This window comes from Lepus europaeus, chromosome 1, assembly GCF_033115175.1.
Source record: "Lepus europaeus isolate LE1 chromosome 1, mLepTim1.pri, whole genome shotgun sequence".
Classification (NCBI taxonomy): Eukaryota; Metazoa; Chordata; class Mammalia; order Lagomorpha; family Leporidae; genus Lepus; species Lepus europaeus.
Window position 1 is genome coordinate 178,166,835 of NC_084827.1, and position 21,514 is coordinate 178,188,348.

Below are 21,514 nucleotides of genomic sequence, written 5' to 3' on the forward strand. Positions count from 1 at the left end.
GTGTGTGTGTGCATCTGTGTGTGTCCATGCATGGTGTGTGTCCATTGTGTGGACACATAGTGGTGAGCCCATGCATGTGTGTGTGCATCTGTGTGTGTCCATGCATGGTGTGTGTCCATTGTGTGGACACATAGTGTGTGTGCCCATGCGTGTGTGTGTGCATCTGTGTGTGTCCATGCATGGTGTGTGTCCATTGTGTGGACACATAGTGGTGTGCCCATGCGTGTGTGTGTGCATCTGTGTGTGTCCATGCATGGTGTGTGTCCATTGTGTGGACACATAGTGTGTGTGCCCATGCGTGTGTGTGTGCATCTGTGTGTGTCCATGCATGGTGTGTGTACATTGTGTGGACACATAGTGGTGTGCCCATGCATGTGTGTGTGCATCTGTGTGTGTCCATGCACTTTTGTGCATGCATGTGTGTGCATTTATCCATGTGTGTTTGTGCTTACGAGATTGCCAGGTGCATTGTCTGAGTCCATTTCGTTTGCTGTAACAGAAGAGCGGAGACTGGTTGATTTATAAATAGAGATTTATTAGCCAAACTGCTCTAGAGGCCGCAGTCCAAGGTTGGGGCTGTGTCTGTGAGGGCCTCGTGCTGCCTCCTCACACGGCAGAAAGGTAGGAGGGCAGGCAGCTGTGTGTGGAAGAGTAAGACGTGAGGGTCAGCTCGCTTCACAGCCACCGTGCTCATGGGGACCAGTCCAGGCCCGGGGCAGACGTCATCCCTCTTAGTGACTCAGTCCCCTCCACACCTCTCATTGCCACTGCACTGGGGATCAAGATCAATGTGTGAGCTGTGGGGACACATTCACACCGTAGCACCCTGTCACTCATCATGGCTTCCTTTGGAAAGAGACATCAGTGAGACTGGTGTTGTGGCATGGCAGGTGAAGCTGCCACCTGGGATGCTGGCATCCCATATGGGCACGGGTTCGAGTCCTGGCTGCTCCACTTCCAATCCAGCTCTCTGCTAATGCACCCGGGAAAAGCAACGGAAGATGGCCAAAGCACGTGGGCCCCTGCCACCTGTGTGGGAGACCCAGACCCATATGAAGCTCCAGGTTCCTGGCTTTAGCCTGTCCCAGCACTGGCCATCATGGCCAGCAGATGGAAGACCTCCCTCTCTCTCTCTCTCTCTCTCGCTCTCTCTCTCTCTTTCTCGCTCTCTATCTGGCTCGCTCTCTCTCTCTCTCTCTCTCTTCCTCGCTCTCTCTCGCTATCTCTCCCTCTCTCTTTGTAGCTCTGACTTTCAAATAAATAAATCTTAGAGAGAGAGAGAGAGAGAGACATCAGTCAGGATGTGAAAAGTGGGACTGGGTGTGTGGTGCCATTGGGTAAGAAGGGAAAGCCCACATCAGTTCAGGGTAAGTGCCCAGGGAGGCGGTGTGAGCCTCTGCCCCTCATTCCGGTTGCGCCTTCTGCACGCCTGGCTTAGCATCGTGCAGCACTGCTCATATGGCCAGTGGGAGACCTGACCTCTGCCCGGTGCTGACAACACGTTGTTACTGTAATTCCGATCAGTTGTTCAGTGGCATAGCTGGTCACCTCAAAGTGACTTGGTAGAGGTTCTCCAGGACATTATTATTTCTTGAAAACTCTGACCAATCCGCTTAGGTCGTTGCCTAACTTCAGCAATTCATTTTTTTTTTTTTAAGATTTATTTATTTGAAAGGCAGAGTTGCAGAGAGGCAGAGGGAGAGAGAGAGAGGGAGAGAGGGAGAGAGAGAGAGAGGGAGAGAGAGATCTTCCATCTTCTGGTTCACTCCCCATTTGGCCACAATAGCCAGAGCTGCGCCAATCTGAAGCCAGGAGCCAGGAGCTCCTTCTGGGTCTCCCACATGGGTGCAGGGGCCCAAGCACTTGTCTCATCTTCTGCTGATTTCCCAGGCCATAGCAGAGAGCTGGATCAGAAGTGGAGCAGCTGGGACTTGAACCGGTGCCCATATGGGATGTTGGCATTGCAAGTGGCAGCTTTACCCGCTACACCCCAGCCCCAGTCATTCATTTTTGAATCATCTTTATCTGATTGTGGATCTCCATGACCCCAACAGTCTTAACTGGAACTGTACTTACTCAAAATGAAGAGAAAAGGAAACATTTCAAAAACACTTTACCTAGACCACCAGGCCCTAGAAGGTGCTCAATAAACCTAGAATGAATGAGCAAGAGTTCCAAGAAACTCTACCTTAAGAGAAGACTTACATAAAAGGAAGACGTGTCCAGGATGGGTGGCCAGAAGCTAACATTACATGGTAATAGTACATCCGAATAAAAGTACAGCTGCGTGTGAGGAAGACTTGGTCTGCACCAGGCCTGCCAGCGAGAGCTCGGTCTCCTCCTCCTCTTTACCTTCCTCTCCCCTCCCCTCCCCTCCCCTCCCTCCTCCTCCTCCCCCCCTTCCCTCTCTCACTGCAGCAACACCAAGGGTGGAAGCAAATCCATCTCGGATTTAGATGTTCTTATTCAGCTATCAGCACTCTCCAGAATAAACTGGAATCCATTTTGCATTAGCAGGCTGTGTAGACACGGCCTCCTGCTGCCTGTAGCACTGGGATGGCAACGACTGAGCTGAGCGTCTGTTGCCGCCTTGGAGTCTAAGTCTGCAGGTCAGCTTTGGCCGTGGCCACACGGGATTGCGGGGCCACACGGGATTGCTGAGCCACACGGGATTGCTGGTGAGCACCAGGGAGAGCAGCCAGCATTTCGGTGGCCTTCCCCTTATTTTGAAGTGTAACCACTTATATATGTTACTATAAAACAAATTTCCTGCACAATTCTGATTTCTTTGCTCTACTGCGAAGAAAGTATAATCTCTAATTTCTGGCAAAAAATAGGAAAGAAGTTGAAAACAAGGTTCAACTACTGTTTTTTAAAAAAAAGATTTTTTTTATTTGAAAGTTAGAAGGAGAGAGAGAGAGAGAGAGATTGATTGATTCATCTGTTGGTTCGTTCCCCCAGATGGCCATAATGGTGGGGGCTGAGCCAGGCCAAAGCCAGGAGCTGGGAGCCTCACCCAGGTCTCCCCTGTAGGTGCAGGGACCCAAGTACTTGGGATATCCTCCGTTGCTTTCCCCAGGTCATTAGCAGGAAGCTGGATCAGAAGGGCAGCAGTTGGGACAATGACCCAACTCCCGCATTGGATGCTGGTGTTGCAGATGACAGCTTTGCCTGCTACGCCAAATGCCAGCCTCTCAACCACTTTTAAATTAGAATTTTGGGGGCCGACGCTATGGTGCAGCAGGTTAAAGCCCTGGCCTGAAGCACTGGCATCCCATATGGCTGCCATTTCTGGTCCCAGCTGCTCCTCTTCCAATCCAGCTCTCTGCTGTGGCCTGGGAAAGCAGTGGAAGATTGCTCAAGTCCTTGGGCCCCTGCTCCTGCTTGGGAGACCTGGAGGAAGCTCCTGGCTCCTGGCTTCGGATTGGAGCTTTGGCCGTAGCGGCCATCTGGGGAGTGAATCATCGGATGGAAGACCTCTCTCTCTCTGTCTCTCTCTCTCTCTGGCTCTCCTCTCTCTGTAATTCTTTCAAATAAATAAATAAATCTTTTAAAAAAAGAATTTTGGCTTCTAGTTTCTTTTGTTTTTTCCTTCTTGTATATGTTACCTTCCCTTTTCTTTCCTTTTTCTCTCTCTCTCTCCTTTTCCCTCTCCCTCCCCCACCTCAGCAGTCATTAAATTCATATAAATTCTATTTCTTCTCTTTGGAGATACAGAACATTTATTGTGTGTGTGTGTGTTTTTTCTGGTTGTGATAGAAACAGTTTGGAAAAATCTGGTAGCATTTCTAACTGACAGCAAGCATCCAGGGAGAGTGGATCGTTGCCATGGTGTTCGGACGCTAATGCAACCATCTCTGTGTTCAGCTACAAGGAAAACATCATGCGCCTCTCCAGCCTGCACAAGGACCGCCCCGTGGAGCCGCTGGACCTGGCCGTGTTCTGGGTAGAGTTTGTGATGAGGCACAAGGGGGCGCCGCACCTGCGGCCCGCCGCCCACGACCTCACCTGGTACCAGTACCACTCCCTGGACGTGATCGGCTTCCTCCTGGCCATCGTGCTGACCGTGGCCTTCGTCACCTTTAGATGCTGTGCCTTTGCCTGGGGGAAGTGCTTCGGGAAGAAGGGGCGGGTGAAGAAAGCACACAAGTCCAAGGTGCACTGAGCCGGGTGAGGCTTTGATCCATTCCGAACCTGCAGTCAGTGTTAAATTCATTTGATTCTGGTTAAACAAATACTTTGCCGTAAATCAGACATCCCCACAACTTCTTTGTTGTTGTTTTAATTAAGTTGAGAAGATGACCTTTGTGTATTTGGGCGTACTTGGAGCGGAGGAATGGTGTGGCGCTGTGTGATTTCTGACCTTGGGGGACAATGAAGCTGTTCGAATCACTGGGTGCTGTCTGTGAGGGGATCACTGATTGTGCCAAATGGATCTGAACATGAGAAAACCCCAAACTGTAGTGCCAGGCCCATGTATTTGCACAACTAAAATTTTATTAATAAATTTGTTTAATTTCTTACATGTTTTTCTCTTCATTGGTGTTGTGTTTATCTACAGTTGAATTACTTTTTCCACATAGAAAAATAATGCAAGATCATGGCAAAATCTGAAAGACACACACACACACACACACGCACACCGCGTGTGCACACCTGCACACACAGGAAAAGAAACATTGCCAGGAATCCCCTTGCCCAGGAGAACTGCTGCTGCTGTCATAGGAAACCCCGCAGAGACACCAGATCTGCTCCGTGTTGTCTGACATTCCTTTTCCATGGCCCTGCACTCTGTCCTCGCAGTGTTTGTGGACGGCATTTAATCCACTCTCCGTGGCCAGGGGAGGCACGCTGTTGCACGGACAGACCAGGGCTTCCTTAGCCACAACTTCCGGTGGGTTTCCCTTTCCTTGTCTTCTGTAAAAAGGGCTGCTCCAACTGTCTTTGTAGCTGTGTCTGCACAGTGCTTGTCCTTTCCGTGGGAGGGAAAGTGTGTCACAACCTGCTGCTGGCTGTGTAGACAGGGTTCCCCTAGTGAGAGGACCCCAGGGCCAGGAGGAGTCATGTAAAGTGTGTTCATCCGCTTTCTGTCACTATACCAGCACCCGAGGCAGGCTGAGTTCGCACACAAGTTTGTTTTGCTCACAGGTTTGGAGATTCGGGAGGACTGCATCCGCTCACGCCTGGTGAGGGCTCTCTCGCTGTCACTTCATGGCAGAGGGAGATGGCGGGACCCTGACTGAGAGGAAGAGATCCCATCACCCACAGGAAGCCAGGCAGGCTGGGTTCCTACCACCCGAGAACCTCCCACCAGGCTCCACTTAAAGGCCTACCACTTCCCACCACCACACTGAGGACCAAGCCCCACACAGGAGCCTTTGAGGGGTGCACCCATCCATACCCAGCTCCCAGCACCAAGGAAACACTGGTGGCGGTGGTGCCTACCTGTGCGCAACTGGAGCTCAATCCTGCTGGGGGACTCGGAGCCGGCCGAGAACACGCAGCCTTATCCCCCCCAGGGAGCAAGGCTGTTGGGTATTTGAATGCTTGGCTCTGTCAGTGGTTGGCTGAGACCCACTCTGGGGACTGCCCATTTCCTTGCACTCCGGTTGGTCACCAAGGGGACTTTAAAAGCCAGAAAGAGCCTGCAGGAGAGAAAGGCAGGTGGGCTGGAGGAGGGTGGGCCCGTGGGCCCCAAGGTGGGAGGAACAGGGGATCTGGCTGGGGCACCCCTGGCAGCTGACAGAAGACACCCCCAGCTGCAGCCACAGAGCCCCTGTCAGTGTGTGAGAGCCAAGTTCCCACTCCCTCGTCGCTGTGAAGTGCCGTCTTGAATAAGAAAGGCCTCAGTTTGATAGGCAAGAAGTGGGATCTCATCTGAAATGAGCTGTCGTTATTCTTACAGTTGATACTCGCAAGCTTGTGAGCCAGTTGTATTTATTTTTTGGAGGATGCTCCTTGCTCATTTTTTCTGTAGGGGTGTGTTAGCCTGAGTGCCTGTGGCATTGACGAGAATCGCTCCACACCGTCAATATTTGCCCACTTGTTTCTCTTGCCTTTAGGTATTTTTGTTGAGTCTTGTGTTTTTGTTTTGTTTGTTTTGCTTGGTGTTTTGGAAGGAGACCAGTGTCCTGCCAACATGAGGCTCGTAGCCAAGTCCGTCCCTGTTTGCTCTGGGTGCCTGCTTGCCTCTTTCCGCCTCTCAAGGCCTTTTCTGTTCCTCAGTCCCCAGACCCCTTTTGTCCCAGCCCCCAAGACCCTGTAAGACACTGACTGTATCCTCTACCCAGAATTCCAAATGCCTGAGAGAAAGAATCTGATTGGTCCAGCTGGATCATGTGTCCACTTCTTGTCCAATCAGGAATGTTGATGAAGGGGTAACAGAGTGAGAACATGGCTGCCAGGATCCCATTCCTGTGGCCCCGTAGGTCGGGGAAGAGGGAACCCTGTGAGATGATGGGAACCCCAAAATGTGCCCACTATGTGGAGGGTGCCTCTGAGTCAGCTTCTACACATATTCCATTTTCCCATCTGTCTTGGCCCTTTCACGGGTTTGAGTTCACAGGTTTCTACAAACTCCATCTTTTCTTACTTTCCCATTAGTTTCCACAGAGCTGAGGTGGGAAGCTCAGGAGAGTGACAGCCCCTAGGAGAGGCTAATTCCGTGGATGAATTGTGAGTCTAACATTAATGTAACAATCAGGAGGAAAAAAGTATTTTCATTTGTGAAAACCAAGCACCCCGTTCTTTGCTCCCTGGCCTCGTTACCTTGGGCTCCTCTCTTGATAATGTGTTCAGAGGCCCCGCACTCGTCATGACTCACGTACTCACAAAAGTGGCCCCTCTCTCCGTCCCTCCTGACAGCCGTGTGGCTGTGCGCTTCCTATCAGGACAAGGAATCTATGCCCCACCCCTTGAGGGCAGCATGACCTGGGGCCTGCCTTGATGGGTGCTCTTCCCAGCGTAGGCCTCAGGAGGCCTTCATAGTCTCTCCTTGTCCTCTGGAACCTTGCCCAGCTGCTCTGAGAGCAGCGTGGGCTTGCCCTGTTGCATGGCCCCAAGCACCCTGGTCACTCCAGTCACCTGTCACCTAATAGACACACAGTCCAGGTCCACAGATCTGCGCAGCTGGCCGTATGATTCTGAATGGTGCTAACTGACTAAGCTGCGAGGTGTTTGTGACCAGGAATTGCTGCATTCCCTTCTGGCTCTAAATCTGCGATCTTTCATGAGTTGGGTCTGGAGACCCTCGGAGGACAATGGCGTGTCCTACGCCCTCTATCCACAGCCACATGGCAAGCCATGCTTAGTTACACACCGTAGGCGTGTATTTCCGGTCTGTGAAACAGAATGGCAACTGTGTGAGTTGAGTGATATTTTGAAGGCCCGTGGGGAGTGGGGGAGGTAGTGCAGAGGAGCTGTGAGAGAAGGGGCGCATGGTAACTCTGCCTGTGCCTCGTCCATGTTGATCCACTTGTCTGCAAAGGGCAACACCAGGAACGCTGCAGGAATATTGTGGGGAAGCCGCGTTGGGCATGGTGTGCAAGAAGGTCATTTTCTAAGCATCCAAATCCCACCGGGTTCAAGTGGGCTGCTCCAGAGGGGGTGACCTCTCTGGCATCAGAGGCATCCAAGCAGGGGAACTCCACTTAGCACGAAGGGAAGATTCTAAGTGGGCATTTTAACTGAGCAGCCTTCGACCCGGGTGGCTCTGAGTCCTATAATGGACAGCAAGACTTCCCCAAGTCCAGTACTTCTTGTTCAAACTACAGATCCGAGCCTCATCTCAAAGACACGAGACAGAGAAGTCCTTTGGGACCCACTTTGGTGTAAGAAGGCAGGGTCCCTACTCTCCTGTGTGTTGTTGAGTTTATCTTCTAAGTATTCTACCATGGGAACCCGCACCCTCATCCCGCTATTGGTTCAGTCCTTGGGGAGGAAGCCCCTCCCCAGGACCTCTCTGCTGCCCCCTCCTCTTCTCTCCACTTGCCCTGACCACACCCCCCCAGCCTGGGCCTGTGATTGCAAACCCAAGACCCGGTTGTGAACCACCCACCACTTACAGCATTTCCCTTTCCCAGATGGGCCACCGTACTCACACACACACACACACGCACACACACACGTGCATCACAAAAATGTTCAGTTGCAACAGGGGCTGGAGCTTTTGTTGCAGGGCCCTGGACAGGGAGGCAGTTGGGTCTCAAAGTTCCAAGGAGCTGGGACCTAACGGTGATGATTCTAATGACGCCTTCGCCCTGCCGGGAGAGCCAGTCCCTGAAAGGATCGTGGCTGGGCAGCCTAACGGCCACGCGTGGACAGCCAGGTCCCTGCTGTCCACATTTCCGTTGATGTGTGTTAGGCAGAGAGCAGAGCTTCCTCGTGTGGTTTGTTTCTGTTCCATGCAGAAGAAAGAGGACTCTAAGGAAAGGTCAGTGTGGAGCCCCCTGGAGAGCTCTTTAGGGGACTCCCGGGAGGAAAGAGCACAGGATGGTGGAGTTTGAGATTAGGGGGCCTTGGGGCAGGAGGAGGAGGGATCTGGGAGCTTGGCATCCTCTGTCTTGGCTTCTGTGTTGCTGTGCGTTGGCCCTCAAGGAGCTGCTGCTACGCAGAGAGCCCCTGACAGGAACGAGCGAGCTGCTGATGTGAGAGCTCCTTAGGCATCAACTTCCAAGGCCTAGAAAAGGAGAGAAGCTCTTCTTGGTTTAGGGTACCAGCTAGCTGTTGCCGGGGAACAAGTCATCGTGAACTCAGCGATGCCCAGGGGCCAGGGGTCTGGCCTGCCTTTGCTGGTCCTCTGCCTGGGGTCTTAGAGCGGTGACCAAGGTGTTGGCTGGACTGCAACACTCTCCGAGGCCCCAGCTCCCCTTCCACGCTCGTGAGATGGTTGACATCATCCAGTTCTTAATGGTTGCAGGACCGAGGCCCCCGGTTTCTCACACATGCTTCCTTCACGGGCAGTGTGTATCATGGCTATTTCCGTTTCAAGGCTGGAAGAACGTGTCTCTCCAGCCCGCTGAGACAGGCTTATGTTACAACACCCGGTCAAAGGTTTCTCATCAACGGTGATGATACAATGCCACCTACTCAGGGGAGGGACTTCCCATCACCCCTGCCACATTCTGTTGGCCAGGAGCAAGCCCCAGGTTCTGCTCAGGAGCAAGCGGAAGGGCTTATGCAAAGCTGTGCTTGATGCGAGTCATCTTAGGTCAAGTGTTTTCCAAATCTCATTTCTCTCAAAGAGCTCTGGGACGAGATGACGGAAGTAGTGACAGATTCAGAGGAAGATGTGCAGGGGGAAGTCGAGGACCTGAGCCCCCCTGACTTGGATCGCACTGGTGAGTCCATCACTCCTTCTCCTCGTTCTCGCCCCATCCTGGTCCCAGCCTGGGCCTCGGTTCCTCCACCTGCCCAGTGGCCACCACACGACAGGGAACCAGCGCAGTGCAGGTGTAAGGGAGGCCAGAGGCCAGCAGGGCCCCTCCTGGGATGGCCCCCTCAGCTCTGTGCCTGGGCCATCTTGGTTTCAGGTACTTTCCAACAAGTCACGAACCTCCTGGACATCATGGACAGTGAGCCGGCGACGACAGACACGACCGGGTCAGGTGTGGACCTGCGGAAGACCCTGGCCTCGGGGATAATCACGGAGAAGGCGGCCACCGCGCCCTCTGTGGTGATGAGCGCACTCATCCGCTGCCTGCAGGTGCCGGAGGTAGGGCCACCTGCACGTAGGTGCCGCCAATCCACGTGCACTCACCGGGCGTCACGGCTGCTGGGTGCGAGACTGGGAGGGAGGTGCTTACCCCTTGAGGGCCAGTGGAGGGCTGTGGCTCTCACAGTCTGGTGGTTGGGAGTCACGGACCTAGGCACGGGAGCTGAGCTGCAAGATGGTGAGCAGTGCCAGCCAGGTGGGCATGGGCGAGTGATGTCGCACCTGCTGCTGCGGAGGGGTGCAGGGCCCATGGTAGAGCTGGAGTAGGGGTAGAGGGTGTGGGAGGGAGGGGTGGAACGGATCCCTGGAGATCCTGGTGGGCTTGGAGCGCCCCCCACAGTTTCCGCTCCCAGAGGGCCTGAGGTGGGCCCAGAGAATCAGCATTCCCGGCGAGACCCCAGGCAAGGCCTGTGCTGCTGGGCTGCAGACCACACTTTGGGAACCACAGGATTTTCGCACCCCCCGCCCCCGAGGGGGTCGGCAGAGGGTGGCGTCGGAGTTCTGGAAGCAGAGGGGCTTCTTTCTAGAAAGCTTTGTCTTCCCGAGAGATGGACGGCAGCTGGGAGGGAGGTGGCCCAGGGCCTGGCTGCACAGACAAAGAATCTCAGCTCGGGCTGTTTCCAAACCTGGGCAAGGCCAACGGCACAGGAGACAGAGGCGGGGACATGCCACACCACACACGGCCACTTGGGGCAGGACTGAGTCTGCCCCTGGGCTGAGAGTCAGGGGAGATCCTGGCCAACAGCCTTGACTGTGCCTCACAGAGCTGGGTGAGAAGGCTCGGAATTAGCTGGTTTGAGTAATTCCGCAGGCTCTGCTGGGGCACGGGTGCTGTCCCCAGGCCTGGGTGGCTGGCCAAGGAGACTGGCAGCCCCCAAGGGTGAGGGCCCAGGAAAGGATGAGGCTGGAGTGTGGGCGCTGGTCTGCGCTGGCTGCCCTGACGGAGGACCACCCTGGGAGCCGACATGCAGAAATTTGTGCCTGCCCAGGTCCAGGTCTGGAGGTTCAAGGCCCAAGATCAAGGCTGCAGCATGAAGTTCTCAGGCCCGCCCCCTCCTCTCCTGAGGGTGCCACTCCCACTGGGTTAGGGCCCTGCCCTTGTGAGCTCCTTTAACCCCCGTGACCTACTCAAGGCTCTGCTTCCAAACACCACTCCACAGAGAGGCAGGGCTTCCACCTGGGAGCCTGGAGGGAAGGCAGTTGTGTCCCTAACAGCTGCTCTGTGTTGGAAAAGCACTTGTGGGGGCAGCTTGGGAGCCCTGGGCGGAACTGGGGCGGCCGTCTCTCCAGATGTCAAAACACCAGAAATACAGCAAATCAACAGCACAAGTAAGACACAGGCTCCAATCAGTGGCCGGTGGCAATGAACAGATAGAAAACACACGGGTGCTTTTTTTTTTCTAACGCACAAATCAAGGATTTTATGTATCCCTTAGTGAAGGAAACTGGAAGATGTTAAAAAGCTGTTCAAGTCGGGATTTTACCTACACGGATTCATTTGCCCTGACTCATTTGCACAACGCACTAGCCCTGCCCTGAAGGGGAGTCACTTCTTCGCTGTGCAGAGAAACCTCACACCTTACTTCTCTCTCTGCAGAGCTGTGAAATAGCCTAGCAGGGGGCTGGTGCTGTGGGGCAGTGGGTTAAAGCCATAGCCTTACCATAGCCATAGCCATAGCCTTAAAGCCAGAGCCATACCATCCTGTATGGGTGCCGGTTTGAGTCCCAGCTGCTCTACTTCCTATCCAGCTCCCTGCTGATGCACCTGGGAAAACAGCAGAAGACGATCCAGGTCCTTGGGCCCCTGCACCTGTGTGGGAGACCCAGAAGAAGCTCCTGGCTCCTGGCTTTGGCCTGCCCCAGCCCCGGCCTTTGCAGCCATTTGGGGAGTGAACCAGTGCATGAAAGATCTCTCTCTCTCTCTCTCTCTCTCTCTCTCTCTCTCTCTAACTCTGACTTTCAAATACATCTTTAAAAAAGAAAAAGAAATAGCCTAGGCAGCACAGATGATTGTAGAGCCCCTCAATCCCAGAGCCTCTGCCAGTCGGCCCCTGGCACTTGTCTGAAGCCACCCCGGTGGACTGTTTGTGCCAGTTTCCAAGTCTCACGGTTTGTCTCTTGTGATCTTATATTCTCTCTGAAGACTGTCCTTTTAAAAAATGATGAAAATGTGTTTTAGTTTCCAATTTATTGGCAAGGCAGGGGACGGGGGAGCATCCCATCCGCTGACTCACTCCCAAAACACCTGCAACAGGCAGGGCTGGGCCGGGCTGAAGCCAGGAGCCCAGAACTCAGTGTGGCTCTGCCCACATGGGTGGCAGGGACCCAGCTACGTGAGCCATCACCACTGCTCCCCTAGGGCACGTTAGCAGGCATCTGGGTCAGAAGCAGAGCTGGAATCTGAATGCAGGCGCTCTGTATGGGATGTAAGTTGCACCTTAATCACTGCACCAAACACCCACCCTAAAATATTTTTGATGGACAGGTAATAATTGTAAACATGTGTGGAGTACAATGTGATATTTTGATGTATGTAAACACTGTGCATTGATCAAACGGGGCAGTTAGCGTACCCATCACCTAAAAGGTTTCTCATTTGTGTGTGCCAAGTGCATTCCGAATCCTCTCTCCCAGCTACTTTGAGATACACAGTGCGTTGTCGTTAACTGTGTCCAGCCTCCACGTGCTAGAGTGCTAGAACGGTCGGCTCCCATCCGACTGCAGCCTTGTACCCGGTGGGCAGCCTCTCCCGTCTCCCAGTGTCGGAGCCCAGCTCTGAGAAGCTCCAGGCTTTCAGACTGTGCGCACGAATGACAGCACGTGGGCTTCGTCTCCCCACGCCTGGATTATTTCACTTAACGTGACGTCCTCCAGGTTCGTCCATGCTGTCACGGGTGATAGGACCAATCCTCTGTATAACGGAATGGGGTTCCATTGTGCATATGCACACCACATCTTTAAAATGCATCGTCTGCTGAAGACATCTAAGCTGATTCCGTATCTCGGCAATTGTGAATCTGCCCACGTGTTATTCTGTCTCGTTAGAATTTGCCCTGCCATTTATGCTGGCTGTGGCAGGAGTATTAATTAGGCACACGGGCCTCTTGGAGTTTGCTTGGAAGATCTAGAACCTAAATTCACAGCAGAGTGATGAGATCCCCAAATGGGTAAAATGGCTTGGTGGGAAGGGGCATCAAAATAAAGGTTGCTTTTGGGGCCTTGTTCTACCCACAATTTATTCAACAAAAAATGTAGCACCTAAGTGCTAGACACTCCTCTAAACACTTAAAAACACTCCGGACTTATTCTCTCCACAACCAAGTGAATCATTCCAGGTGCCCGTGAAGCGGGAGATCTCCTGCTCTCTACAAGAGAAAGCTGAGGCTCAGCCGGCACACCAGAAGCACATGCCCATGGCTGGCTTGTGTCGGAGATGGGATTCAGAGCCAAGTTGTCCAATCTGTGCTCTTGCTTTATTGCCAGTCTTAGATCCTCCTTTTCTATAACCTGCCCTTACAGGAAGGGTTCACTGTGGCGTAGCGGGTAAAGCTGCCACCTGTGCGGCCGGCATCCCACATGGGCGCCAGTGTGAGTCCCGGCTGCTCCACTTGTGATCCAGCTGCCTGCTAATGCTTGGGAAAAGCAGCAGAGGATGGATGGCCCAAGTGGTCGGGCCCTGCTACCCAAGTGTGTGACCCGGATGAAGCTCCTGGCTCCTGGATCCGCCTTGGCCATTGCAGCCACTTGGGGAATGAACCGGAAGATGGAAGATCTCTCTCTTTCTCTCTCTCTCCTTCTCTCTGTAACTCTTTGTAATAAATAAATAAATTTTTATAAATAAAAAAGTTAACTTTTTACGGGTATACAACACATAAACATACAGAATATAGAGTACTTCCAAAAGTTCATGGGAAATGGAATTAAAAGATAAGTTTATGTTGGTGCAAAAAATGTTTGAAACCCAAGCATACTAGGGGGTCTTGGGAGAGTTCATGAAAAATGAATATTAAGAAAAAAGCTATGGAAAAATTTTAATTTTTTTGCAGCAAACCATTTATTGCATTCCATTTTCCTCAAGCTTAAGTACCCTCTTATGTCTGTGGTGTTAAAGTTCTGTTAGGGAAGCAGTTAAGAAAAGACTGTCTAAAAGCGCCAGTGAAGAGTGGGGTACACGGGTCTCGGGCAGGCAGAGCAACTACCCGGGCCCTCGCTGCCTCCTGCCCAGGAGCTCCCAGGCATCTCTGACCACAGGTTCACACACGTCTGTCATTTGCTGTCCCCAGACCAGGAGACCAAAGGCCAAGACTCCCTGCACTGGACTCTACCGGACTCACACGTCGGGTGAATTCTCCCCTCCTCAAAGTCCCCAGGCAGCGGCCGTTTCCCAGAGGGCCTTGTGAGGCAGGGGTCGATCATGAGGGCAGCCTCGCCCCTTAGCAGTGCTGGTCACCCAGTACTCCTCAAGTGTCATCCTCCAGTGTGGCTCTCCAGCTTGCTCTCGGGCACTCCACCTGCCCTGTCCCATCCTTAGCCCCGTCATGTTAACCCATGTAGGAATTGGGAATCCAAGGCAAGTGTCCTGGAATCAAATGCTGCCCCCCAGGGCAAAGGGTGGAACAGGCTATCTTCTTGGTTTGTTTGTTTGTTTGTTTGATTTTTTTCAGATTTGTTTATTCATTTGAGAGGCATAGTTAGAGAGAGAGAGAGAGAGAGATCTTCCATCTGCTGGTTCACTCCCCAGATGGACACAACGGCTGGGGCTGAGTCCACCTGAAGCCAGGAGCCAGGAGCTTCTTGCAGGTCCCCCACATGGGTGCAGAGGCCCAAGCACTTGGGCCATCCTCCAGTGCTTTCCCAGGCTATTCGCAGGGAGCTGGATTGGGAGAGGAGCAGCCAGGACACGAACCAGCGCCCGTATGGGTTGCTGGGGCCACAGGTGGAGGCTTAGCCTACTGGGCTGCAGCATTGGTCCCTTCTTGGGCTTTAAGATGCCCAATGTGGGGCAGGTATTGTGGCACAACAGGGGAAGCCACCAGTTGGGACACCTGCATCCCATATCGGAATGCCTGGTTCAAGTTTAGTTTCCAATCCAGGTTCCTGCTGACGTGTGCCCTGCGAGGCAGCAGGTGATGGCTCGAGTACTTGACCTTTGCCGCCGTGTGGGAGACGCAGATGGAGCTCCTGGCTCCTGGCTTCTGACCCTGCCCACAGGGAGCGGCCAGACTCTGGCACTGGGACAGGCAGGATGGCTCCAGCCGCGGACGTGCCCACCCGCCCCCCTTGTGTTCCAGATCTCCCCCCAGCGCAAGGTCAACATCTACAGCATCCTCCAGGAGATCATCCAGCAGCAGGGCGAGCTGGAGGAGCAGTGCGTGCAGAGGCTGGTGGCCATCGCCTCCCGCGAGATGAGGGAGAGCCCTGAGGTAGCGGAGCCCCGGCGCTGGGTGGCTCGGAAGCCCAGGGTCCCTGTGCAGCCGTGGCTGGGGCACAGGCAGGCCAAGCCCAAGGCAGCCACGAGGGCGGGGTGGGCAGCGTTGGCCACACGTCCCTGTACCGTCCATGGCAGGTGGAGGGCTATGTGAATGCAGAAGTGGCCAGTGACACCCTGGTGGCCCTGTCCCGAAACCACTTCAGCCTGGTCATGTACGAACTGCAGCACCACCTCAAGCCCCTCAGCCTCACCGACGAGTTCGTCATCGTCACCTTGGCCAAGCTGGCCAACGGCAACGGTAGGGACGCCGAGGGCCCTGTGCCAGCCCAGCGCTGCCGCTGGTGTCGGCCCCTCCTTGCATTGCTCTCTTCCCTCCCCTGCTGCTGGCCTTCTCTCCCACCTGCCGCCTCCCCATTGTTCATTCTTGCAAGAACGCTGTGGGGGTGGGCACTAAGGAGTGAGATGTGGGTCCATGGGGGTGGGGCACACCGAGGCCCCGCCTCTCGTCTCCCTCCCCACCTCCCAGCAGCTCTTGGGTCCCGCCCCCTCGGCTTCTCATTGGCCCCTTCTTCCTTCTCCCTCCATCCCTCACTCCTCTCCTCCCTCCTTGTCTTCCTTTACCCCTTGGCCACCTCTGGCTCACTCCTTCTTGGCTTGACTCCCACCCCACCTGTGGCTGTGGAGTGCTGGGGGCTGGAGGTGATGGGCAGTGGGGGTGCCCTCTCTCGCACCTCCTTCCTCACCCCCCCCCCGCCCCACTCCTCAGTGTTCGAGTTCATGCCGTACATGGGCATCACCCTGGCCACCATGTTCACAATGCTGAGGCTTGCCAATGACGCCAAGATGCGCCAGGTGATCTGTAACGGTGCGTGAGCCTCTTGGGCCTGCAGGTGTGGCTTGATCAGGGTGTGGGAGGAAGTGGAGTAAGGAGCGGGTAGAGGGGTTGCCGGATGAGAGGCGTGCTTTTCATTTGCTCAGTCTCCTATCTGGCGCGGCCTCTGATTGGCCCTCTGGGTGACAAGTGCCAGAGACATCAGCAGGTCATGGCTGGGGGCGGGGGCATCACTGGGACCCTCTGCAGCTCAGCTTCTCAGGAGACAAGAGGAGGGGGTTGGCATCCTCGGGAGATGGGAACGCAGGAACACGTCTTCCTTCTTGATGCTGTTGAGATCTGAAAACCCGGCTTCGAGTTTTGTGAACCAAAAGATCCAACGTGTTGGATGCCCTCTGGCCTGCAGTCCCCAGGGTGTGGGTAGAGAGTGGGCTTCCAGGCTGTGCCCTTGACCCCGTGTCCTTGAAGGGGAGGGCCTGGCACACAGGGGTGTGCTCAGCTCTCACCTGGATGCGCAGAGTGCAGATTAGGGAGCTGCGAGGGGCTGGAAGAGCAGACGGAGGGGCCCGGCCACCTGCTGGCTCTGGGGAGCGTGAGCGCCCTCTCCCGGAGAAGCCTCTCACTCTGCGCCTCCCCGCCGCCGGCAGCCATGGAGACCTTCTGCGAGACGGTGCAGTTCTACCTGCGGCACCTGGAGGACAGCGGGTACCCCGTGATGACCGAGGACCAGTTCGCTCTGAAGCTGTTCCCCATGTATCGCTACTTTGTGACCGTGTGGCTGAGGCACCAGAACCCGGAGGTGAGATGGGCCCATCTCAGGGGGCCCGCAGAGGCCGGGAGGTGCTGAGGGACCCCTGGGTGCAGCCTCCTTCCCAGGATTCCCAGGGAGCCGGGACCTGCAGGAGCTGAGCGGCCTGGCTTCAGCCCCTGGGCGTGTTAAATGCGGTCGCTGTCATTCTTGGGGCACCTGTTCCACGCTGGGCTGCCCACCAGGCATCTGTGGCTCTAGCGGAGGTTTCTGCGCCACCTGTCTGATGAGACCAGGACCCTGAGACACAGAGAGGTCAGATAGCTGCCCGAGCCACCTGGCTGCCGGGGGGGGCCTCGAAACTGCCAGTCAGAGCCTGGGGCGGCCTGGTCCTGCTTGTGGGGTTCCTTTAGTCACGCAGCCTTGGATTCCATGCGTGGGGCGAGGTCCTGGCCTTGCCGGGCAGCCCAGGGCGAGTCCACGGCCCCAGTTCCTGTGGCAGGTAAAGCTGGGGGTCATCAAGGCCCTGAAGCCCATGCTGAACCTGCTCCTGCCCAATGATGACCTGCGGGAACAGGTGTACGACTACATCCCCCTGCTGCTGGCCGAGTACCAGGGCAGCCTGGAGGCGCTCTTCATCACACAGGTGAGGCCCGGGGGGCTCTGGAAACCTGGGGCCCCCAAGCGTCCCGGGGCGGGGGCCGCCTGCACCCACAGGTATCTTAGTGCTATGTGAGCAGATCCAATGCTTGTGCCCTGTGAGGGGGCCATCCCGGACGGCAACAGCATTGGGGACCACAGGGAGGGCCTTTGTGTCAGTCTCTGGGGGGTGGGGGCTGCTCCAACCCATGACCACCGCAGGCCGGGCTTGCCACAGCAGACATTCAGCCTCACAACTCCAAAGTCAAGGTGCCCCAGGGCCGTGCTCCCCCTGGAGCCTGGGGGACGTCCCCTCTGCTGGCTTGTGCCGGCCACAGGTGCTCCCGCCGCTGCCCCTGTTGCCCAGGGCTGTCCCCCTCAGTCTTCCTCACTTCTTACTAGGACACCAGTCACTAGATTGAACGTCTGCCCAAAGTCCAGTGGGATGGCGCCTCGAGCTCCGTAACCGATTACAGATCTATGCAGAGACCCTGTTTCAAAATGAGGTCGCCTTCCGAGGTCCTGGGTGGACACCAGAGGCTGGCACCAGGCTTGTGCACCGAGCTGGTGCAGGGTTCCGGGTGGGGGCGTGGCCTGGGTTGATGGGATTAGCGGTCAGTGGCGATGTGCTAAGGGGGTCTCAGCTATAAAAGCAAGGAGCAGAAACGAGTGTGACACACTTAGAGGTCCACCTGTGCATCCTTTTTATTTTAATAGAAATATGATTTATTTGTAAGGCCAGCTCTGTGGCGTAATGGGTAAAACCACTGCCTGTGGCTCCGGTTTCCCATATGGGTACTGGTTCCAGTCTCAGCTGCCCTGCTTCCAATCCAGCTCCCTGCTGTGGCCTGGGAAAAGCAGTGAAAGATGGTCCAAGTCCTTGGGCCCCTGCACCATGTGGGAGACCCAGAGGAAGCTCCCGGTTCCTGGCTTCAGATTGGCCCAGCTACGGCCATTGCAGCCATTTTTGGAGTGAACCAGCAGATGGAAGACCTCTCTCTCTGTTTCTCCCTATCTCTGTCTGTAACTCTACCTCTCAAATAAATAAATCTTTTATATATATATATATAAAATCTTTTATATATATATAATATATATATATAATTGAGAGGCAGGGAGACAGAGCTCCCACCTGCTGGTGCACTCTGCCTACAACAGCTTGAGGTGGGGGTGGGGGCTGAACCCTGGACTGGGAGCTCAATCCAGGGCTCCCACGTGGGTGGAGCCATCCCTGCTGCCTCCCAGGGCCCAGTTAGTGGGAAACTGGAACTAGGGATGGAGCCCGTTCCTCTGATGTGAGACGCTGGCGTCCTCACCAACAAGGCGAACACCTGCCCTGCCTGTCATTCCTGCTGAAGAGTGGGATTCGTCTCCAGGAGAATAGGAGAGCGAGCTGAAAAGGCCTTGAGCGCCAGGCTCAGTGGTGCTGACTCAGCAGATCTGGGGGCATGGGTATCACCTGGGGCTGGTGGACAAGCAGCGCTGACTCAGCAGATCTGGGGGCATGGGTATCACCTGGGGCTGGTGGACAAGCAGCGCTGACTCAGCAGATCTGGGTGTGGGCATCACCAGAGGCTGGTGGTCAAGCAGTGCTGACTCGGCAGATTTGGGGGCTGGGAGCCACCTGGGGCTGGTGGACAAACAGCGCTGACTCAGCAGATTTGGGGGCTGGGAGCCACCTGGGGCTGGTGGTCAAGCAGTGCTGACTCAGCAGATCTGGGCGTGGGCATCACCAGAGGCTGGTGGACAAGCAGTGCTGACTCGGCAGATCTGGGGGCATGGGTATCACCTGGGGCTGGTGGACAAGCAGCACTGACTCAGCAGATTTGGGGGCTGGGAGCCACCTGGGGCTGGTGGTCAAGCAGTGCTGACTCAGCAGATCTGGGCGTGGGCATCACCTGGGGCTGGTGGACAAGCAGCGCTGACTCAGCAGATTTGGGGGCTGGGAGCCACCTGGGGCTGGTGGACAAGCAGCGCCGACTCAGCAGGTCTGGGGCAGGACCAGAAAAGCCACCCTTAGGGGGTGCAGGTCTAGAGTCTGACCCTGAATCAGTAGACGGCGACCTGCCTCCATTTGCCTACCTGTCGCAGGTCCTGAGGCAGATCCTGGAGATGTCCGTCTCCACCAATACCCCCATCCCCCAGATGCAGCTGCACCCCCTCTTCACAGAGCTTCATGTGCAGGTGGGGCCCGCAATCTCAGGGTGGGATCAGCAGGGGCTGGGCTTTGGGAGGGGGCCAGGGCCTGGTTCACTTGTGTGCCTGCTGCTGGCCAGGGGAGCTGTGGTGCCCAGGCGGCCTGAAGCCCTGTGAGCCCCGCCATGCTCCCTGCACGCCCCTCCCCAGGTGTGCACCAAGGCCCCGGCCCAGCACCAGTTCAGCAGCCAGAACCTGGTGGAGATCGTGCACTGCTTCATAGCCCTGGGTGAGGCTCTGCCGGTGGGGGGGGGGGGGGGGGCGCTCCCGGGTCTGCCAGGTGGGGCGGCCTCCCCAGGAGGGCTCACAGCGCCTGGGCGATGACAGAAGGGTCCTTCCTCCTGCAGCTCACTCCTACCCCAAGGAGCTGATGCGGTTCTTCTTCAGCCAGATGGAGATAAGCCAGGAGGCCGTGCGCGTGGGCACCCTGACCCTGATTAGGGCTGTGGTCAGCGCCAACGGTGAGCATTCGACACTGCTGGGTGGACTACTGCAGGTGCTGGCAGGCCCTTAGGGGAGTGCGGGGCCTGCCGGGGGTGGTGCCGTGGACAGGAGAGGGGGAGCTGGGCCTGAAAGTGCCCCTGAGCTTGCGCAATGTCAGCGGAAGAAAGAACCAGACAGGATGGGACGAGCCCCACGACGTCACCCGAAGCCACGGCCCTCCAGGCCCCACTCCCCTTTTCCAGAGCCCAGAATGAACATCAGGACCGTCTGCCTGGCCATCCGCGTGGTCAAGAACACACTGTCCGACACCCGCTCCAAGGTACCGAGGCCCTGGCAGGTGCAGGCGCCCAGGGGCCTGTGATGAGACCCTGGCTCCCTGCCCGGTCCTGAGCAGGGTGGTGAGAGAGCAAGACCCATAAGATGCTGGCGCCCCACTCTCACCCGGGACCTTAATCCTTGCCAGGAACCTGGAGTTTCTGAGTGTGGCCTCCCAGGCACCCTTGGGACAGAGGAGCAGCCAGGCTGCTCGGTGGCTTTGGCTGTTTGAGGTCCTTATCACACGTGGATGGACAGAGACTAAGGGATATGACCTCCAACCCTCTCCCCACCCAACCTCACAAAGGCTGAAAACCCCAGTCCCAGCGGTGGCCAGCCTGGGGCGGGGTGTGGAGAGGAAGGTGGCCCTGGCTCTGGCTGCTGGCTGGAGGGGTAGGCCCAGGCTAGTGAGAGCTGCATGGTGGTTTTGAGATCTTAGGGGACGGAGAATGGCGGGGTCATAGGCTGGCGACCGAGACACAGCTGCATCTGGGGCTGTCCAAGGCACGGAAGAGGCTGGGTCTGGCGTTTTGCGTTTTGTCTCCCCCTTGTGGTGGGCCCCAGGGTTCCCGGTGAGAGAAGTTCCCCCCCACCAGCATGGGGGCTGCCAGGGCGGGAGGGGCGGGGAGGGGAGAGCAGCCAGTGTTAGAAGGGGATGTGTGCGCTGGTGCCCCGGTTCACTAGGCTAATCCTCCGCCTGCGGCACCGGCACCCCAGATTCTAATCCCGATCGGGGCACCAGATTCTGTCCCGGTTGCTCCTCTTCCAGTCCAGCTCTCTGCTGTGGCCCGGGAGGGCAGTGGAGGATGGCCCAGGTCCTTGGGCCCTGCACCCGCATGGGAGACCAGGAGGAAGCACCTGGCTCCTGCATTCGGATCGGCGCGCCGACCTTAGCAGCCATTTGGGGGGTGAACCAACGGCAAAAGGAAGACCTTTCTCTCTGTCTCTCTCTCACTGTCCACTCTGCCTGTCAAAAAAAAAAAAAAAAAAAAAAAAAAAAGAAGAAGAAGAAGAAGAAGAAAAAGAAGAAGAAGGGGATGGGTGGACTCTGCTGAGGCTCCCACATGTGCCTGTGCACAGGGCATCCTGTGAGGCAGGGGTGGGGACCGAGTGGGCTGGAGGCTCCTTCTAGTCCCCACACTCCTGGCCGTCTCCTTCGCAGGACAGGACGTGAGGTGCCGAGCCCCTGTCCCTGAA

General features: G+C 55.9%; 2 protein-coding genes across 5 annotated transcripts in view; both read left to right on the plus strand.

Annotated features, from left to right (window-relative positions):
* Nucleotides 1-4,523, plus strand: part of LOC133761011 (UDP-glucuronosyltransferase 1-6) — a 215,355-nt gene extending 210,832 nt beyond the window's left edge. For all 4 annotated transcript variants that reach the window (XM_062193681.1, XM_062193673.1, XM_062193665.1 and 1 more), the window contains one exon: nt 3,868-4,523. In XM_062193681.1, the coding sequence (XP_062049665.1) occupies nt 3,868-4,165 (298 nt within the window). In that variant the 3' untranslated portion in view covers nt 4,166-4,523. The remainder of the gene's footprint in view (nt 1-3,867) is intronic.
* A 4,733-nt stretch (nt 4,524-9,256) lies between these two features.
* The window catches only part of MROH2A (maestro heat like repeat family member 2A), a 37,007-nt gene continuing 24,749 nt past the window's right edge, over nt 9,257-21,514 (plus strand). Inside the window, exons 1-11 of the mRNA XM_062193704.1 lie at nt 9,257-9,338; nt 9,531-9,712; nt 15,004-15,135; nt 15,279-15,441; nt 15,910-16,008; nt 16,623-16,774; nt 17,226-17,369; nt 19,454-19,546; nt 19,709-19,787; nt 19,906-20,019; nt 20,245-20,321. Of these exons, the coding sequence (XP_062049688.1) occupies nt 9,257-9,338; nt 9,531-9,712; nt 15,004-15,135; nt 15,279-15,441; nt 15,910-16,008; nt 16,623-16,774; nt 17,226-17,369; nt 19,454-19,546; nt 19,709-19,787; nt 19,906-20,019; nt 20,245-20,321 (1,317 nt within the window). The remainder of the gene's footprint in view (nt 9,339-9,530; nt 9,713-15,003; nt 15,136-15,278; nt 15,442-15,909; nt 16,009-16,622; nt 16,775-17,225; nt 17,370-19,453; nt 19,547-19,708; nt 19,788-19,905; nt 20,020-20,244; nt 20,322-21,514) is intronic.